At 41.0% G+C, this 19,132-nt stretch overlaps 2 protein-coding genes across 4 annotated transcripts; one reads left to right on the top strand and one right to left on the bottom strand.

Annotated features, from left to right (window-relative positions):
- Window positions 1-132: 132 nt before the first annotated feature.
- On the top strand, window positions 133-8,239 carry LOC143212320 (ATP-binding cassette sub-family G member 4). Of its 3 annotated transcripts, none has more exons than XM_076430988.1 (12): window positions 133-712; window positions 1,165-1,510; window positions 2,098-2,405; window positions 2,720-2,893; window positions 3,426-3,636; window positions 3,742-3,849; window positions 4,560-4,678; window positions 4,946-5,114; window positions 5,391-5,491; window positions 5,580-5,735; window positions 5,987-6,105; window positions 7,381-8,239. In XM_076430988.1, the coding sequence occupies exons 2-12, from the start codon at window positions 1,303-1,305 to the stop codon at window positions 7,607-7,609; spliced, it is 1,902 nt and encodes a 633-aa protein (XP_076287103.1). In that variant the 5' UTR covers window positions 133-712; window positions 1,165-1,302; the 3' UTR covers window positions 7,610-8,239. The 3 variants fall into 3 exon arrangements, with proteins under 3 accessions (XP_076287103.1, XP_076287104.1, XP_076287105.1); XM_076430989.1 differs by having other exon boundaries at window positions 135-712; window positions 1,165-1,492; XM_076430990.1 differs by lacking the exon at window positions 133-712 and having other exon boundaries at window positions 1,309-1,496; window positions 2,101-2,405.
- LOC143212317 (ATP-binding cassette subfamily G member 4) lies at window positions 7,378-17,061 on the bottom strand. The gene is made up of 12 exons (XM_076430973.1): window positions 16,848-17,061; window positions 15,502-15,685; window positions 15,268-15,391; window positions 14,599-14,744; window positions 13,267-13,390; window positions 12,800-12,914; window positions 12,512-12,646; window positions 12,328-12,443; window positions 11,992-12,160; window positions 11,672-11,928; window positions 11,456-11,589; window positions 7,378-11,164 (listed from the first exon to the last, which is right to left on the bottom strand). The coding sequence occupies exons 1-12, from the start codon at window positions 17,059-17,061 to the stop codon at window positions 10,945-10,947; spliced, it is 1,938 nt and encodes a 645-aa protein (XP_076287088.1). The 3' UTR covers window positions 7,378-10,944.
- Between the last annotated feature and the right edge of the window lie 2,071 nt (window positions 17,062-19,132).

Raw genomic sequence — 19,132 nt, 5'->3', positions numbered from 1 at the left:
TAAAAAATGTAGTTGCGTACCGCCTAGGGTAAAAACAATTGGCCACTCAGAGTGTAAACATAAACATATAGATAAGAGGGGGGGGGGGCAGTATCGCGAGAGAGAGCTCGCTAATTTTTCCCAGTCCACTCGATAAGAGTGTTGCGAATGCAAGATTCGTGCATACATCTGTGGTTGTCAGGAAGAACGCCGCATATCACAAACTTTCACTTTCGAGATCGGTGAAATTGCATTTTTTTGTTGTGCCTTTCGAATTTGTTTGCATGACTTTTCTTCTGGTAAATACATACGTCCTATAACTATAGAGCTCAATTAATGCATGAACTGAAATGTTTTGAAATTGTGACATGCGGCGTTTTTCCTTGCAACCACAGACATATAGCCTAGAATTCCCGATTAGTATTGAAAGAGCGAACCGCTGGCATCTAATCGCAAATCAAGGTCGAATAACGAACGTAGTATAGTCGTGATATGCAGGGCGAGAGAAGTTACGCCGAGAAACTGGCGCGCGGCGGCAATCGGTAGTCGCTACGACGAATTCATTCGCGTCGGATCAACCGGTTCGTCCGAGATCGTGCTCCGCCTAACAACACGCGGTTTCGAGTGCTTGTTTCGACTGCATTACATTTCCACTTTGATCGGCGAATTTCGAGCAACAATGATCGGAGTTAGCCACTGTGTTCCGTGACGGAATCCGCAGACTTTCCGGCTGGTAAGCGAAATTATCTGGGTGGTGGGCACTGGTGGACGAATGTGAATCCGTTTAAAAAATTGATCGACAGCAAGCAACGTACACTCGAAACAAAATTTTTTGAATTCTGAATTGCCGGTGAAAAACAGTGGAACGTAAATAAAGCGCGTTTACATTGGTACCGACCGCGACCGGATCGGTATTTATCTCGCAGCGGATGCAAGGGCGAAGGTGGAAAGTTATGAGCAGAGATAGCGCATGATAGTTTATCGCTGTCTTGCAATCGCTTAGAGTCAGTTTTGCCGATTTTTTTCTAGAGCATTTTACATCGTTTCCATTTCCAAACGATCGCGTGCACGATCGCGGGCAGCTCAGCGTGACCATTGTTCGAAAATGATTGCCTTCGCGTTAATAGACTGTCGCGTTACGATAATATTTCTTTGTACGAAATTGACGGATAATTCGATTTGCAGATATTAGCGTAACGTATGCCGAGTACTATGCAACAAGCTTTTCAGCCGTTTATCTGAAACGACCGATGGATCAACTGACAACCGAAACGACGGAGCTGATTAGCTAGCTGTCGAGAAACGAAAACACAAAGAAACGAGATGGAGGCTTGCAATCACAATCACAATCGCAACGGTACGAGCGGGGACGCGGCAGTTGTTAATATGCTGGAGGAGGAATGCAGAATCAAAGTGAAAGACGATCAGAGTTTTCTCAATCCTGGAACGCGAACGTTCACCAAGATGCATGTCCAGTTCGACGACCTCACGTACGAGGTTTTTCGCAAGAAAGGCAAGTCGTTCGCAACATGTGAGCAAAGCGCAGATTACGGTATACGCGTGCGAGTTTTACCTTCTTTGTTGCGACGGAATGCTGGGCAACGAGTGGGGAAAAATTTATAGGACGATTCTCAAAGGATTTTTTTTAAACGTTTTTTAGAACGGTCAGAGTACGGGAGTTGAACACTTTCTCTCACACACTCTTTCTCTCTCTCTCTCATCATCAATACTGGTAGTCGAATCTGAAATCGCGAGGTTTTCACCGTTGTTATTCGTTTTACAAGTTGTGATAAATGCATTAATAAAATCCCCAGTCTAGTAATCACATTTAACGATGATTGAATGATCGTCTGCCTTGAATCGTGTACGTTTGACGCAACACCGACTAGATTTTCAGCTGCATCTATTTTGTATACGTATTAGTTGCAGTAATTTTTCCCCGAAAATGTAAGCAACATGCAATTCAAAAGATTTACAAACTCAGTGCAGAAAAAGCTATAGAATTGATTATGAAATATTATGCGAAAAAGTGGAAAAAGTATTAACGTACTAAGAAATACTTGTAAAAAAAAGCCAGAAGGTAATGGATCGCAGTAAGAAAAAATTATTTATTTGTAGGCAAAAAAAAAATTTTGGAGAACGTCAACGGATGTTTTCGCCCGGGACGACTCTCTGCGATCTTGGGGCCGTCCGGCGCTGGGAAAACGACGCTACTTCGCATAATTTCCACCCTGAAGTCGGCCAACGTGAAAGGCTCTATCACCGTTAATGATCGCGAATGGAACGCTGATACTTTTCGCAAGCAAACTTGTTTCTTGCCGCAAGAATTCGCATTATTGCCGTTGCTTACCCCACGGGAGACTCTCTACATTGCTGCGCGACTGAAAGTTCAAGGGATCCGTGACCGACGAACTTATAATTTAATCGTAAGTTCAAGACGGATTGATAAAAATTTACATATGCACTATACACACTATACACTATGAACTATACACTATAAACTATACATATGTATATCTCCAAGGTTTCATAATATTTTTAATTTTCGGCTTCGCGCGCGGGATATCGTTCATCGTCGGTCTTTATACATAGTTACAAGGTTTAATGAAACACACTGTTAAAAAAGGTTATCGATATTTTGATTACATCATAGTATGCGCGAAGTCACGGTTGTCATACATATGCAATGCCGGTATATAAACACATGACGTGAATATTAAATATATGTATATTTGAACAGGTTGAGGAAATAGCAGACAATCTGAATTTGTCGAGCTGCTTGGACACAATGGTGGAGAACTTGAGTGGCGGTGAGAAAAAACGGCTGTCGATAGGCATAGAAATGGTAACGAGACCGTCGCTGTTGTTGCTTGACGAACCAACCAGCGGTCTTGACAGCACCTCATCGTGGCAGGTCCTTTACAGTAATTAATGGGAATTTCCACAGCTAAACTATAGATGTTTGTACAAATCCACAATTTTAGATTCCGATCGGAAAACGGATAGAATTTTCATTGTTTCGTGTAAAATCCCGTATAATGATTGCGATCGGTAAATTGCGGATCTAATCAGTGTCGCCAGGTCGCCAGCAATCGAAGGGGAATCAAATACCCCCTCTCTGATGACCAGTCCAGTCTACGACACACAGTCTTGCGCCGCGCACGCGCAACGTGTCACATATTACTCTACTCTGGTCATCAGAGAGGGGGTACTTTGTATTCCCCTCGAGTGCTGGTTTGGCCACTTACTGGCGACACTGGATCTAATGCCTGTAAAATGTCTCGAAGAAATCTGACACGGACAGAACAAGTTTTCTATTTGTCCCGCTTTCGATCAAGCAACTCACGATTGTAGAAATTTGCACCAAGATTCGCAGTCTAGCGACTAGTGTAGTAGAGTATTTTGTAGAACCGGTTTTTAACTTAACACAAAATCATTTTGTCCAGGTGATTAGTTTGCTGCATAGAATGGCAAGGTTTGGGTGCACGGTTGCTTGCACTATCCACCAACCCAGCAGTCGGATCATATCAAAGTTCGACGACCTGTTGGTCCTCCACGAGGGAAGATCGTTCTACTGCGGCTCCTGGGATAATGTTCCAAGTACTTTGCACTCGGCGCAATATGTATGCCCGCAATTTTATAACATAGCCGAATTTGGTAATTCATTCGAGTCACAATAAATATACATACATATAGTATATGTACATGTATGTATATGTCAATTGAACAATTCTCGCACCGACTAGTTTACTGTGTAAACAGTTTTAGAGGTCGTAACCGCTGAAAGGGACGGAGATTTGGACAACTTGTACGAAATAAATCGCAACAACTATCTGAAACGCAGAACATCGTTCCGGTGTCCTGCAATAAGTACTTGAAAGCAATTTGAATTATTAAGGGGTCTCATGTACCTAGGTGGGTCAGACCAATCGACTTTACCAAGTACAGTAAAAGCTCCTTCGTTGTCCAAAGGCCGGGGGTTTGAGCGGACAACGATCGTGCCCGGACACTATTTCTGATTTATGACTGCGTTTAGATATCGCGCCGACCGCGTCGAGCTAGACTTCAGTAGAGAGCCGAACATAGAGAAGGACAGAATGAAATATGGATCGCGTGACCGAAGCGTGTCGCCGTCGCCGGCACAGTTCAAAGAATGTCCCTTACGCTGTTCTTCGTTGCCTTCGAAACTTTCATCGTCGTCGATTAAACCACTAAATTTGGTATCATTTTAATCAGAGAAATGCGAGAAATAAGCTAGTGAAAGTCCCATAAAGGAATAATGGAAATTAAGAAGTTTGAGTATTCGATTCACTCGAGTCAATGTTGTGGTATTCACACCGATATACCCGAGCCGACATCAATCGTCGCCGCCCTGCGGAACGACTCGGCGTTGACAGGCAGTGGAATGGGTAGGCACTGGACAACGATCGTGCCCACGATTCAGGACAACGAAGGAGCTTTTACTGTATTTTTAACTCGATGCTGCAAAGTTAAAGCTGACCTTGCTTCTCCGTGTCCTAGGTGTATGAGACCTTTTCAGCGTGGTAACTGTTACTCGTTCAACGCATTTAACATTTCAGATTCAGATGCAGCCGATGCACCGAGAATCGAAAATACTGCGACCAAATTAAAGTCGTCCATGTTGCAAGAGTTGACGGTGCTGTTAATGAGAGGAATGATCTGTAACAAACGGGACAATGTTAGTACAGTTGTATCGAATGCTCTAATCGATTGTATACTTGAGCAACGTTAGCCGTCTCTATCTCTATCTCTATCTCTATCTCTATTTCTGTAAAACTATGTCCACGCTGAATCAACATCGAGCAACTTTTTGTCGCGTCTTGTTACACCTTGTTCCTCTTTTACCGAATAGTGAATAGAGGAAGAAGAATGTTGCATCAGCGTGGACACAGCTTTGCGATGATTTAATTCTTTTCATTTCGCTATGTTGCCTTTTTACTTTTAGACACTGACTAAACTGAGGTTCATCGCTCACGTGGTAGTAGCTTTGTTACTAGGCGCCGTGTTTTACGATACCGGTAACGACGCTGGTAGAGTTAACAGCAATATTGCTTGTGTATTTTTCGTTCTGCTGTTTTTATATTTTTCGAGTTCCATGCCGGCTGTGCTAGTGTGTAAGTGAGAAATCAGCTCACATTCATTAGTAGACTGCGGATTTTATGCATTTATGACAAAAATGGGTACATACAATTTAAAGCCGTGGACATGTTAAAAATATTTAAGGGCATCAATGTATCAGTTTCAGCTTAATAGGATAATTAAAAGAAGAATTTAATTTTTATTTAGCTCCTGTGTCCCTTTTTATTTTGCATAAAGATCCGCAGTCTATTCATTAGCATTAGAAGATGTCTGATTCTTCCAAGTATAGTTAATGTATATTTTGTTTGTAGTTCCTATAGAGGCTATGGTGTTCTTGCGAGAATATCTGAACAATTGGTACCGCTTGAGGTCATACTATACTGCAAAAATTCTGTCGGATCTACCGTTGCAGGTAAGTCGATGCCAATAAGTAGCGATTACACTAATTTTCCATGTCAACAGTTATCGCGTAATTATTATCGTTATTCGTTTGTGTACAGTTACTCTGTCCTTCCGTGTTCATCTTCATAACGTACTACATGACTGGCCAACTCATGGAGTGCAACAGATTCTTCCGCATATGGTTTATCTGCATCCTAACAACGATCTTGGGACAGTCGTCGGGCATGCTCGTCGGTGTTGCGTTCCAGCAACAAGTAATTTATTCGAATTTTACGGGAACTTTGCCTTTGGCGCTTCGACCTTGCGTGACAATTGCACATCGCGTTTCAACAATTTTACATGCTGATGTCGGTAAAGAATATCTCTCGAAAATCGCATAGAAATCAATTCAGGTCGAGTGCAGGCCATTCAAATCGCAGCGTGACCTGCGTTATTTTAATTATAGAAATGATGGAACCTTGCTTGCCAATACACTGCACTAATATCTTTTAATATTTCTTCACAGTTGGGAGTATTTTTGATTCCTGCCATCAACATGCCCATAATCCTCTTCGCCGGCTTTTTCCTCAAATTCAGCGAGGTGGCGGGCTATCTTCAACCATTTTGCACCTTCAGTTTCTTCAGGTATGATATACTATGTAGTTCAATCCAGTCTAATTTTTCTATGTATGTATACATATTTTTTAATTATGTTTCTTACATATCTTTTTTTTTTGTTTATTTTCTATGGTTTATTAATTTTATAATATACATATGTTCTGTGTAGGACTGTTATTTTTACTATCGACACTCTAACCTTTCCTTGTTTTTCTGTATTTTTCCAAATTTTTTAACCCTAGATAGACGGAACATTTAAATCTTGTAGCATTAGATATCGATTTGTAGTCCAGTCAACGAAAATTTGTAGAGGGAAGTGGAAGGAACACAATTCTTAACTTTGGATCTTTGTTTGGACTAGTGGCGAGGTAAACATACTAAAAGTCCCCACTCCTAGAAGGTGAGCGGGTTGCAGGGGGGCACGTAGAATGTCCCCTTTTTCGGTTTTCCGCGTATATCTCGGAAACTATGCGTCCTAGCGATAAGACCGTTGCATACAAAATTAAAGCTGACGAAATGTGCTACAGGATTGATTGCATTCAGTTTTTCGCTATCTCGCATAGTTTCCGAGATATCCGCGCTCAAAGTTCACTAATTGTGCTGAAGAGTTAGCTAGTCGAATAAGGCAAAAATTTCTTTTTCACAATTAGTGAACTTTGAGCTCGGATATCTCGGAAACTATGCGAGATGGCGAAAAACTGAATCGAATCAATCTTGTGGCACACTTTGTCAGCTTTAATTTTGTGTAGAATGGTCTTATCGCTAGGACACATAGTTTCCGAGATATAAGGGGTAAAACCGAAAAAGAGAACTTTTACGTGCCCCCTGTACCCCGCTCACCTCTTAGGAGTAGTGACTTTTAGTATGTTTACATTGTTTACCTCCTAACTAGTCCAAACAAAGTCCCAAAGTTAAAAATTGTGTTCCTTCCATTTCCCTCTACGTCCCCCTTATGAGCATTCATTGACTGGACTATTGTGACTTTTCACATGATTAATTAGTGACTTTAGATTTTACTTATTCCGTTTTTTCAGAACACAGACCAGTAAAGTATTTTTGTTGTTAAATGAAAATTCAATTATATTTGTGTAGCTACAATATTAGTTAGCGTCGAGTATTTCTATGCATATCATACATACATTAGTTTATATTGAAGTTATAAAATGTAAGGTTAGCGGTTAGCCGATGCTACAGTCACAAAATTTGGTACAGTCTAGCTCTCAAATCCGCGTATCGAAGAGAATTTTTCGACTGGTTTCAGGTTTACTTAAAATGCATAAAAATTGTGGGTTGCACTTGCAGGTATGCGTTCGAAGGTATTCTGCAAGCACTTTACGATGGGGATAGGCAAAGGCTACCATGCTCGAAAATCTATTGTCCACTGCGTCTTCCGGATAGAATTCTGGAGGTGATGGACATGCCAACAGTCTCGTTTCACACGATTATAATTGCTCTGTGCAGTTGGATAATATGTCTGCAGGTTGCTACTTATCTAGTTCTTAAGTGGAAAGCGCACGTGGCTCGGAGATAAGACTTTGACAAATATTTAAAACTATAATAATTATTTTACCGAAAGATTCTCTGACATCACGGAATAATTATTACATATATGTACATACGTCGTAATACTTGACGAATGTTGGTTGATTTCAACTTCTATTGCTTACCATTGAACAATAATAATTAACGCCGATGCCAGAAGTTTGTATGCATGCATTTAAAACAAACCAAACATTTTCATTCGATAGGTGCTAAAAAGAAATATGCTTACATATATTTTGTGAAATTATATTATAATTTAATTAGACTATTCGACTATACATATACAATATACACATACATATATACATAATATTGTAATAATGTATTTTTTATATCTGAACGTATATGCGATTGTACACGACATTAAATATGTGCGTATACATTATTTATACATATGTAGCACTAAGTGATCTCAACATCGTACTTGAGGAATTCTTAAAAATCGATTGCGTCATCGCACACTGATCTTGATACGCATTTATACATAGTATGATACATATGTATACAGTATACAGTGCTTCGCGGAATACTCGACGGAATGTGTTTCCATTTAATTATTCCTTTGCCGTTGTTTCTTAACATTGTAGTTATAACATAAAATTAACTTTAAAGAACAAAAGTCCAAGTATCGGAGTATGAACTTACCTATTATTAAAGGCTTTCTACATCGTTGAAAACACGCGTAATGCGCGATATTAAGAATGGGTTACGATACTGTCCATATAAGCGTCCGTTCTCATCGGTAAAATTCTCGATGCGTCACAAAAGTTGAAGAAGATTAGAAGTTGAATATTTCTGTAAATGCAAACGAACGTCTCGCTGTCGAAGTATTGATCGCTCTGAATTAAGCTTCTTTTTTAACTTCCCGATTTTATAGGGAAGTTATTGTAATGACCCCAAAAATCGAAAATAGATTTTTTAGCAGATTCATGTCACGTTTCATGGTCATTGCAGTCATTTTAGACTATTTTCAGCAAAATGTTCGTATGTGTGTGTGTGCGTATGTATTCAGTTTGTATGGTATCAAATTTTTTGTTAACGTTTCTTGAAAAAGTAACAATGCGATCAAAATGATGAATGATGCAATGGATGTGCCCCGCTGTAACTTAGAGCTGATTAGATTTTGGTCCACTTTGGTCAAGTAGTTTTTTAGTTTTTTTAGTTTTTTTCGAAAGAAGTTCATTCAACAATGCAATTTATACGAGAGAACGGAAAGTTTCCACCGAAGAAACAAACGAAATTACATAAAAAAATTTTTTTTGTACCTTATGCTAATGTTTCCGCTTACAATCATCGAAAATTATCCCAATGCAAGAGTGAGTTAATCATCTCTACTCCCAAGAATACATTTTCAAAGAATATCGATGAAAGTACGAAAAAAAATTTATATTACAATTTTTAAAAAAACAATCAGTTCAAAACGAATTATTAACTAAGATTAAATTGAAAATTAATATAAAATATATGATAATTATTAATAACATTGATGTTGAAGACGGATTGGTTAATGGAGCATGCGGAATATTAAAATTTATTACTTTTCAAGATAATACTAAAATTCCGTCTATATTGTGGTTAGATTTTCAATTGCCCAGAGTATGTTTGAATTTTTTTTCGCACCATCGCGAGCTTTGTCCCTTACGTCGAAATCATGGTTTTTAAACCGCCGAAACCATTTTTAACAACTTTTATTTGATGGGGCATCGCCCCCGTAAATATCTACGAGCAAACGGTGCGTTTTCGCGGCACCTATCTTTAAAACAAAATAATGCAACACAACTTCCCGCAAATGCTGCTTACTTGGAACAAAAGTCGACATATTTGACACGAAAAATTGACTGCTGTTCACGCTCGAGACAATTGCCACTAACTGCGGTTTGAAGCTTAGACATAGGCCTTTCAAAAACATGTACTACGTTCCATCAAATACGCGATCGGTACTTGAGTACAACGACATCCCCAAAAGGACGGAAACTTATTCCCATACCCAATAAAAGCACCAAAAGTTGAGCACAATTCAGTATAGCATTCGTGATTTTTTTAGATGTGCAGTATGTATTCACGTTAATAACTTTATTAGTGAGAAAATACACATTTTCACCTCATTTTCTTCAGATTAAACTCCAGATTACGAATCGGGTGTGACAAGCAATGAAAAAGGCGCATCTTAGTAACCGATGAATTATATTTTTGGTCCCATCAGTATAAAAATCTTAACAAAATAATTGTACAAAAGCTTTTTTTACATATGTGGCTGAGAATTGGACACATGAGTTGAAAAAATGACGAAGCTCGGTGAATAAGAACCCTGTATGGTTATACATATATTGTATATGTATATACATGTATATATATATATATATATTATATGCATAATAGGAATAGTTTTACTTAACGCGCGATCGAATGCAAACGTTTCCTATCATTTTCAAGGAAAAATCGCTACAATAAAAAGCTCGCAGGTTTGCTAATTGACTTTTCGTTGAGCAATCCTTAAATATCACGTTCGATCTCCGAAGATATCGTCTCGGAGTAATATATCACCTTAGATTACACTCAATTATTTACTTTGTAGCACAATCGCTCAAATCTTCTGCGATCATGCTGCACTTAATTCGTTACTTACACAGAAACATAATCGCTTAATCTTTTGCGATAACGTGCGAAAATATGTGTGTATCTTGTTCATTTAAAGCGTCGATTCCAAAAGATTAACGAATTCGTTAGCGTTAGAGTATCCAAGACGTAGGAACATTCCTGGATCTTCGTGTTCTCTTCCTAAAACTTGAGCTTAATATTTGTACATATGTATATGTATATCTCGTGGTACCAGGTTCGTCTTCATTTTAAAAATACGTTGCTCGCAATTATGCGTTGAAAGATATTACATAAAAATGTTGCAAATACATTTAGCCGGAAAACTATCCGATTTCGCACCTTAAATTAAAATTGAAATTGAAATTGAAATTGAAATTGAAATTGAAATTGAAATTGAAATTGAAATTGAAATTGAAATTGAAATTGAAATTGAAATTGAAATTGAAATTGAAATTGAAATTGAAATTGAAATTGAAATTGAAATTGAAATTGAAATTGAAATTGAAATTGAAATTGAAATTGAAATTAAACTTACAACTAAAAATAAAATTAAAATAAAACTAGCTAACGATAAATAGGGTTGTGTCGCGTGTTCTCTGCTGTAACGTCGCGTCGCGTCGGGAACAGTTTTACATATTTAGTAATATCACGATGAAACAATGGGCAGTCAAAGTAAAAGTCGGGAGGAACACGTTGAGTTCGATTAACGTAGTCTTCCAACGGTTTCTATCGCATGGACACGATCTTCCACCTGAGGAGCAGATAAGCGCCAACTCGCGTTACGATAAGTATCATGACCAGCGCCGCTATGTCGTTCCAAAATTGATCTGCGTCCATAGTAATGTCTGACAGGAACTTCGCCGTGTACCTGTAATGGCAGTAGAAGTTGTTGTTCGCTTTGCAGTCCAATAGCGGTCGATCGTAGCCGTATATGGCACTGATGAACCTGCAAATTGATAGACGTTCAATTTAGTCTTCGGCGTAGTTGCTTAGCCTTGATTTCTGAGCTTGTCTACACTCTTGGCGGATCAAAATCGTGAAACTGTCCGGAACTGTTCCAGATTTTTTTCATGAATGGATAAAATCCTCGGTCTAATAATAAACGTCGCGGCGAAAGGTTGATTCGTGCGATTGAACAAATTTTGCCAAGGCAGGTAGGTACACTTGATAATAAATCGTTTAATCCACAGTCACGATTAGTTTATCAGAAGAGGAAAATAGAAATAGGAACTGTTACCCTTCCAGGCCGTATCGCAGGAAGCTGACGTATGTACCCCATTTCAGATAACTCGGTATATCGCCTAATGACACACCGAATCCGGCAAACATCATCAACGGTACAGATAACGTCGGTCCCAGAAACGTCCCATTCTGAAATGCAATATTTTCGGGTTCAGTTCGGCGAGATTTTTACGATGTTGTCGATCTACGGAGCAAAAACAAGCACGCTTACAACTACATTGAATACTGCTCCGATCATGAGACCAGTTCCTTGACCTATAAAAGATATCAGCAAACTGATCGAGAAAAACATGAAAAACCGTGTCATCTCGAGTGGCTGGGACGTTAGGAAATAGACTATCAGCGTGAAAATTAGGCAGCAGAATACCGACAGTGGCAAGTCGATCAACGTTAGGGACGTATAGAACGCTTTTAGGCTGTACCATCTGTTGAAGTGCTCCTTCAGCAGGATGCTCATTTGCATGGGAACTGTGGGAGAAATGCGACAAATGAAATTTCAATAAGAACATCGAACATCGAGCATCTACTTACAAGTGACTATGGTAAGCATCATCGTGGTCATCATGTGATGTATCAGAATGGAAAATAGAAGATTATAGTTATCTAGAACTCGGGCACCATCCATGCCAGTTTCAAGGAACACGGAGCCGAGCATGAAGCCGACAGCTATGTTGACTAGGATTCGCAAGTGTGTTAGAGTCTGTAATGGTACGGTAATTATCGTGAGTTGATCGTGAGCAATCTTAACAAAAAATCGCATGTAATAGTTTATTATAGAAGAAAAAAGAACCGCGGTTTTCAATGACCTGAGCATAAATATGTCATCATCGATGTTTTAACAGTCTGACGAATATAATGGAAACTTACCGTATCCCTTTTGCACATAAGAAAACCCCTCCACATTAAGACCCTGATTTGATACGTCAAAGAAGTCGCTTGCAGACTGGCATTATCGTCGACGCTCTTCTTCGAAGGATGCAACGCTGCAATAAGGAAAACCGAAGTAACATCCGGTTATTTCTGCAACAAAGGTTGTTTGCATATTGGATACCTTTCAGATTCGCTGCGCCCACACCCGCGCCCGTGTCCGAAGTGTTGAACCACTCCATGTTCCTGCCGTTTCCGGAGCTGGATATTAACAACGATAGTTTGTCCTCTCCGTATTCGCCGCAGGCCATTTCGATTACTATGAAATCAGAAATATAGGAAACCGTGCAGAATATGTACGGCACGCCAAGTTTTAATGAAATTAGTCTGTCGCGCCGCGTGTCAGTTAAATAAGATCCTTCGTCTTGAAGTCCGCAGTTCGAATACGATTCGATTCGTTAAAAATACATACTGTAATCCGCTGGATTATGGTACATAGGACACGGCAGTTTGATATTTTCCAAATAAGGCACCAGTTTGTCGGTTGCACCATGGTAGAGGCACTCCCCTTTCGCCAACACGTAAACCTGTCAAGGAAACGAAAACTTTGATAACACGCTTCGCTCGTTAGCAAGTACGAATGACACGTTGAACCGCTCGAAAATGTAGAAAGGCTTCTCAGAATTCAGGTGACAAAATATTCGTGATACTACAGAGACCGTCGCGCCGCGCCGCCGGGTCGACGTGAAAATCGGGTCACCGGATGTGACAAAGTACAAATTGTCTGCGCCAATTATAAGAAACAGGATTTAAATAAAATTATAATTCTTTCTTTAATGACTTAAACAAGATGAAACTGGTTACGTCTGTATTTTGACATTTTCTCGATCCCTTAACTGTTTTCATGTGTGCTCGCATTCGTCATAAATGCATCGTTACCAGATCGAATAGCTGAAACAAGGACGCGCTAGGCTGATGTATCGTGCAGACAATCGTTCTTCCTTGACGCGCCAGCAGCTTCAACAAATTCACCACGTGCATGCAAGACGAGCTGTCCAGCCCTCTGTGAAAAGAGAGAAAAGATCGTGCACGATTTCGTTCGCTTACGGCTTACGAGATCATTTGTTACAGAGCAAACGATTGCCGCGCCGTTCCTTGATCGGAAGATGCATAAATCAAAGTCTAGAAACGCTTTAATTAGTGCTATCCTTCGATGTGGAAAAACGGAATCCTTCGATAGTTACCAATACATACATATATCTATGTATATGTATATGTATAGGTTGTCTCATAATAACCTGACTAACATTTTAAATTGCGCGCCATTTTTGTTGTGGCGAACATAGAGTATTAATCTTTGACAATTGGCATCAGGAAGTATCGAGGTTTAGTCATGGAAAATTACACGATCGAACAACGCATAGAAATTGTGAAAATTCACAAGAAAAATGGTGAAAAGTTTGCAGAGACAGTTCGAAAAGTCCGCACGTCTCGCAACACCGTGGTGCATTATTAATCAGAAAATTCGACAGTTTTGTTTATTTACGTAGCCACCAAGTTGAAAATGCGCCTCGTCGGTGAAGATGATTTTCTTCGAAAAATCACCATTAATTTGTTGATGCTCCAATATCCAATTGGCGAATGTAAAGCGCTGCGCATGGTCTGCTGGCTGCAGTTATTGTATCAATTGGATCTTGTAAGCATGCAACTGCAGATCTTTCGTCAAAATTCGCTGCTCGGAGCATCTTGAAATGTTCAATCGCTGAGCACGATGACGAATCGAGGTGGAAGGACGTCAACGCTCGAACTCACTGCGGCTATGTTTTCATTCGACCGACCGGTACGAGGATGGCCACTGGTTTTCGCGATCAGAATTGAACCACTGTCCTCAAATTTTGCTATTAAATGCACCACAGTGTTGCGAGATGGTGCGTTATTTTCACCATTTAAAAAAAAATGGTGCGTTATTTTCAAAATTTTCACCATTTTTGTAGTGAATTTTCACAATTTCTATGCGTTGCTCGATCGTGTAATTCTCCATGACTAAACCTCAATACTGCCTGATGCCAGCTGTCAAAGATTAGTACTCTATGTTCACCACAAAACAAAAATGGCGAGCAATTTAAGATGTCAGGTCATTTTGAGACAGCCTATATTTCCAAGAATAGTTCGAACCGCGGCTAAACAAGATTACTTAGAAATTAGGTGGAACTTGGTCGAAATATTATAGAAACGAGAGATAGTCTAGTCTGATATACATATTACACGTACGTGGTTGGTTCATCGAGGAACATAACGGTGGGATTGTTAACCAGCTCGAGAGCAATGGACAATCTCTTTTTCTGTCCTCCGCTCAGTCTCTCCGCCCGCGTGTTTATGTGCTCGTGTAGACCCAGTGTCTTAAGGATCTCCTCGATCTGAAATAACGTTCACCTGTCCAGTTACAGCCTTCTCTACTTCTTTTCTATGTATTTATTAGTTTCCACGAGATATGTAGACGAGCGTTGCTGAAAGGCGGCACACAAAACATGTCGGGTATCTCTGACCCTCGCGAAACCCACGCGAAATCGGAATTATTCGACAAAAAGTATGTCAACGAGTTCACTAACCCGAAATCCTAACTGGATTCCTTGGAACCTTTATGAAATGAACGAAACGTAATCGCAGTTGGATCATTCCGCGCGAAGTCGAACGCTTTTCGGTGTTCGGTGTTCTCGTTTTAGGATGTCTACAGTCGACAGTTCTAGCGTTAATTGCGGCAATTGCGAAAGGAATTATGTAGAATGGGGTTAAGCGACTTTGAACACCGAACAATAGCAATATTCCGCAAGCGCAAACATGTAACCGTTTATCTTATCAATCCGCGGCGGGGTGTGTACGCGCGGGAACGTTTGCAGTTGAAAATATTGATAATTAATCGGGATTCGGAACGTTACTCACTATCGTTTCCTTCTCGTATCGCGGGATCTCGGTGGACAGTTTGAGGTCAGCGGCCACCCTCATGTTCTCGATGACCGTCAACAACGGCTCCAGCCGATCGTCCTGCGTGATGTACGCACTGCATCTGCAAAGTACAGTTGCGCGCAATCAGAAAACATTTGCCACTTGCGGTTCAGAAGTCAGAGTTATTTGATTTCGGTAGATTCGGAGAGGAGAAAAATAGTCGGCTCTCACTTCCAGAATGAGTGCAACTGCCTCGTCTGTCCGTTCACAAGGACGTTACCGTTCACGCCGGTCGTCTTGTATCCCGATAGAACGTTCAGCAACGTTGACTTCCCTGCTCCCGATGGACCCATCAACGCGATCAACCGCCTCGCCGGAAGTCTTCCGTGGATCCCGTGCAAGATCTCTTTTTCACCTACGAACACGTCGTGTTCCTACAATAATGGCCGTGAAACTTGTGTGGATTAGCGCAAGTGTAAGCGAACTAATAGAAGAATAGCGGAAAAAATGAGTAGATGTAACTTGAAAGGACCAACAGAACAGAACAGAACAGGACCGTAGCGAATACAGGGTAAAAACAAGCGCGAAAGATCTGAAAGTTGAAGCATTACCATGATGTAATATTATATGACACATTGTATGTATAATGGTAGATTAAAAGAGAAATTGATTACGGTACTCCCAAGACACACGTCTACGCAACAACCTACCAACGCGCAACGCAACGATCGCTAGACATTAGTAGATACTTAGATACGCATCCATGGACTTGCGCGGTGATTCAAAGAAAAATTTCACTGATCCACACGTAAGCATTATTTATCGTATCGAGCTTATGCAACGATTACGAAAGTATGACCGATTCCGCGTGTGCATTTTCTGACTTGGAACGATTCCGCGTGTGAATTTTCTGACTTGGAACGATTCCGCGTGTGAATTTTCGGACTTGGAACGATTCCGCGAGTGCATTTTCTGACTTTGAACGATTCCGCGTGTGAATTTTCGGACTTGGAACGATTCCGCGAGTGCATTTTCTGACTTTGAACGATTCCGCGAGTGCATTTTCTGACTTTGAACGATTCCACGAGTGCATTTTCTGACTTTGAACGATTCCGTGTGTGAGTTTTCTGACTTGGAGCGATTCCACGTGTGAATTTTCGGACTTGGAACGATTCCGCGAGTGCATTTTCTGACTTTGAACGATTCCGTGTGTGACTTTTCTGACTTGGAGCGATTCCACGAGTGCATTTTCTGACTTTGAACGATTCCGCGTGTGAATTTTCTGACTTGGAACGATTCCGCGTGTGCATTTTCTGACGTGGAACGATTCCGCGTGTGCATTTTCTGACGTGGAACGATTCCGCGTGTGAATTTTCTGACTTGGAACGATTCCGCGTGTGCATTTTCTGACTTTGAACTATTCCGCGTGTGAGTTTTCGGACTTGGAACGATTCCGCGAGTGCATTTTCTGACTTTGAACGATTCCGCGTGTGAGTTTTCTGACTTGGAACGATTCCGCGTGTGAATTTTCGGACTTGGAACGATTCCGCGTGTGCATTTTCTGACTTCGAACTGACCTTTTCTGCATCCGAGGGACACGCTGTAGGTGATCTTCTCGAAGGAGATGGTGACGGTGTCGGCAGCGGCCGTTTCCATGAAACGCGTTCCATTCCCGGTTATCCGAGCATCTTCCAGCCTCTCGTTGGCCAGCTGTCTCCCAGTGGTATAACCGAATGAACTGTCTGCATTCATTCCCTGGCCATTGCTGGCCTCGTGCATCAATACCTCCATGGTGGTGCGCCGCGCGCCGCGGTTCGTTTGAGCTCGTCGAGTGCCCGGAGAAGTATTAGTGGTTGAACGCTCGGCGATTAATTCAACATAAGGGAACCAGCACCGCGCGACTCTAACAAGAGGAAATAGCCGTTATTGTTAACCCCTTAATCTGCAGAGTGTTTCTCACAGGCCGCGAAGAAAGGAATAACGAACGCAGAAGCGTCACGACGCGATTTGCCTTCCGATCTAGGACATTTGTTAGTTTGCATCAAGATCTACAGTTAAGAATCATCGATTCTAAATACAGTTCTCCTAGCGATTTCCTAAACTCCGGTTTGACCTGCCTCGACCGAGTCATCGAGCGTTATAAGAACCATCTCGAGATTAAAGCATTTTTTGGGTCACGGTCAACGACGATCTCAACAGTAGATATCCAAATTATTTACAGTTGACAGGAAAACACGGAAGACGTTTGCAAACAGTAAACTGCACGATTAAATTTAACCGATCCGAGCCGAGCCGAGTCGTCGTCAACAACAAATAAGTTTGTGGCGGAACAAACTAATTAGCCAACCATGCTAACCAATCCCTGCTAATCGACAATTGACGTTACTCTCGACTCCCGAATAATGTACTTTGAAATGTTCACGCTTTGGAAAACAAGTTTGTGACGATCCAAGATAGAAAAGTGTCAATACAACAGATATATGTACAGATATACAGATTCACAGTCTACATAGTAATAATAAATCTGATTCTCTCATGTTCCGACACAATCCGAGAAGAAGAAAATTAAGAAAAACGAATGGAACGCTAATGGTGACGATTATGCTTTCTATTTCGCCTTTCGGTAGTTGGTATTCAAAAGAAGAAATCAACAAAAAGGTTCATTCACCTTCGACATTGATCGCACGTCCTTGTCTCGGTTCAAGATGGTCGGTCGAGAATGACGAATCAATTGATCGATTGGGCGATCGACACTCGACAATCGACAACCCGGTTCCGGTATGTCACACAAAAAGGCGAAATAATTCGAGAGGTCAGCATAAGACGAACCTAAACGCGAAAACGTTTTTCAATCACTTTACGAGCGACACCGTACCTGCCAGCTGGCGAAATGAACTCGCCGAGCGCGGCTCCCCGTCGAAAATCTAGCGAAAGCTTGTTCGCGATCCGCGATTAGATTAGATTAATCGATCCGCGATCGAGGGAAACAATGGTTAGCGGACTTGGAACTTTCTGTTTGTCGTTCGTTAACCACGTGCCCGAGGGATTACGTTCCGGCCGAGGAATCGGCATCGGTCGAGATCACCGCGACGAGGACCCCCAATTGGTACATATGTATGTATTCCAGATTTCAGTCCATTATCGCAACCGGATATTTCATTGCGGTGTCAACGCTAACTTTGTATGGTTTCCGGGACACAAACACACTCGTTACACATTTCTTCGCCGTGACTCGACGCGAAACACGGAGAATCCTCTTTCCGTTATCTCCTGCGAAATCCGACAAGGTAATCGTCTATCTTCTCTCATTTGTATTCATTAGTATTCATTAGTATCTACATCTACGTAACGCGATTTTTTCTCAACTTTGCGGTCTGCAAACAATTTTTCTTGTAATGAAATATCTTATGTTACTTACGCTGCCTTATTTCCAGACTAACTTCCGGATTCAATCGTAATCCGCGTGTAGACTGAACAAAAATCGACGAGTCTCGACCAACTACGGTATATTAAATGTTTGACTAATTCGTCGTTTTTATTTGATTGCTCTAGGGCCTAGAGTCTAGGCACTCTAGGCTGTGGTATGAACACACACACACATGTGCAATTACAGCTGTGATACGTAATTACGTTGCAAGGACTAAGTGTATACAGGCGCTAAGTGGCTGCAATCGAACTTCCTGATACGACATGAACCGCCGGACTCGTGGAAATGGAAGAACATTAAACGTTCCCGATACGTTAATGGCACATACCGATTGCTATAATACTTGCGTAACCTCCGCGAGTATGACAAATTCGATAATATTGTTGCACCAATAGAACCATATGCATAATAATTGTTCCGCAACTGCGTCCATCT

This window comes from Lasioglossum baleicum, chromosome 9, assembly GCF_051020765.1.
Source record: "Lasioglossum baleicum chromosome 9, iyLasBale1, whole genome shotgun sequence".
NCBI classification, from domain to species: Eukaryota; Metazoa; Arthropoda; class Insecta; order Hymenoptera; family Halictidae; genus Lasioglossum; species Lasioglossum baleicum.
This window is presented reverse-complemented; position numbering and strand designations above follow the sequence as displayed.

Bases quoted from the DNA above. Each gene is read 5' to 3' on its own strand.
- LOC143212320 (XM_076430988.1), top strand. From the start codon at position 1,303: ATGGAGGCTTGCAATCACAATCACAATCGCAACGGTACGAGCGGGGAC. The intron at 1,511-2,097 runs GTGAGCAAAGCG...ATTTATTTGTAG, and splicing joins AGGCAAGTCGTTCGCAACAT to GCAAAAAAAAAATTTTGGAG. The intron at 5,492-5,579 runs GTAAGTCGATGC...GTTTGTGTACAG, and splicing joins TGTCGGATCTACCGTTGCAG to TTACTCTGTCCTTCCGTGTT.
- LOC143212317 (XM_076430973.1), bottom strand. From the start codon at position 17,061: ATGGAGGTATTGATGCACGAGGCCAGCAATGGCCAGGGAATGAATGCA. The intron at 15,392-15,501 runs GTGAGAGCCGAC...TGTACTTTGCAG, and splicing joins CAGTTGCACTCATTCTGGAA to ATGCAGTGCGTACATCACGC. The intron at 12,161-12,327 runs GTAAGTTTCCAT...GTACCATTACAG, and splicing joins TTATGTGCAAAAGGGATACG to ACTCTAACACACTTGCGAAT.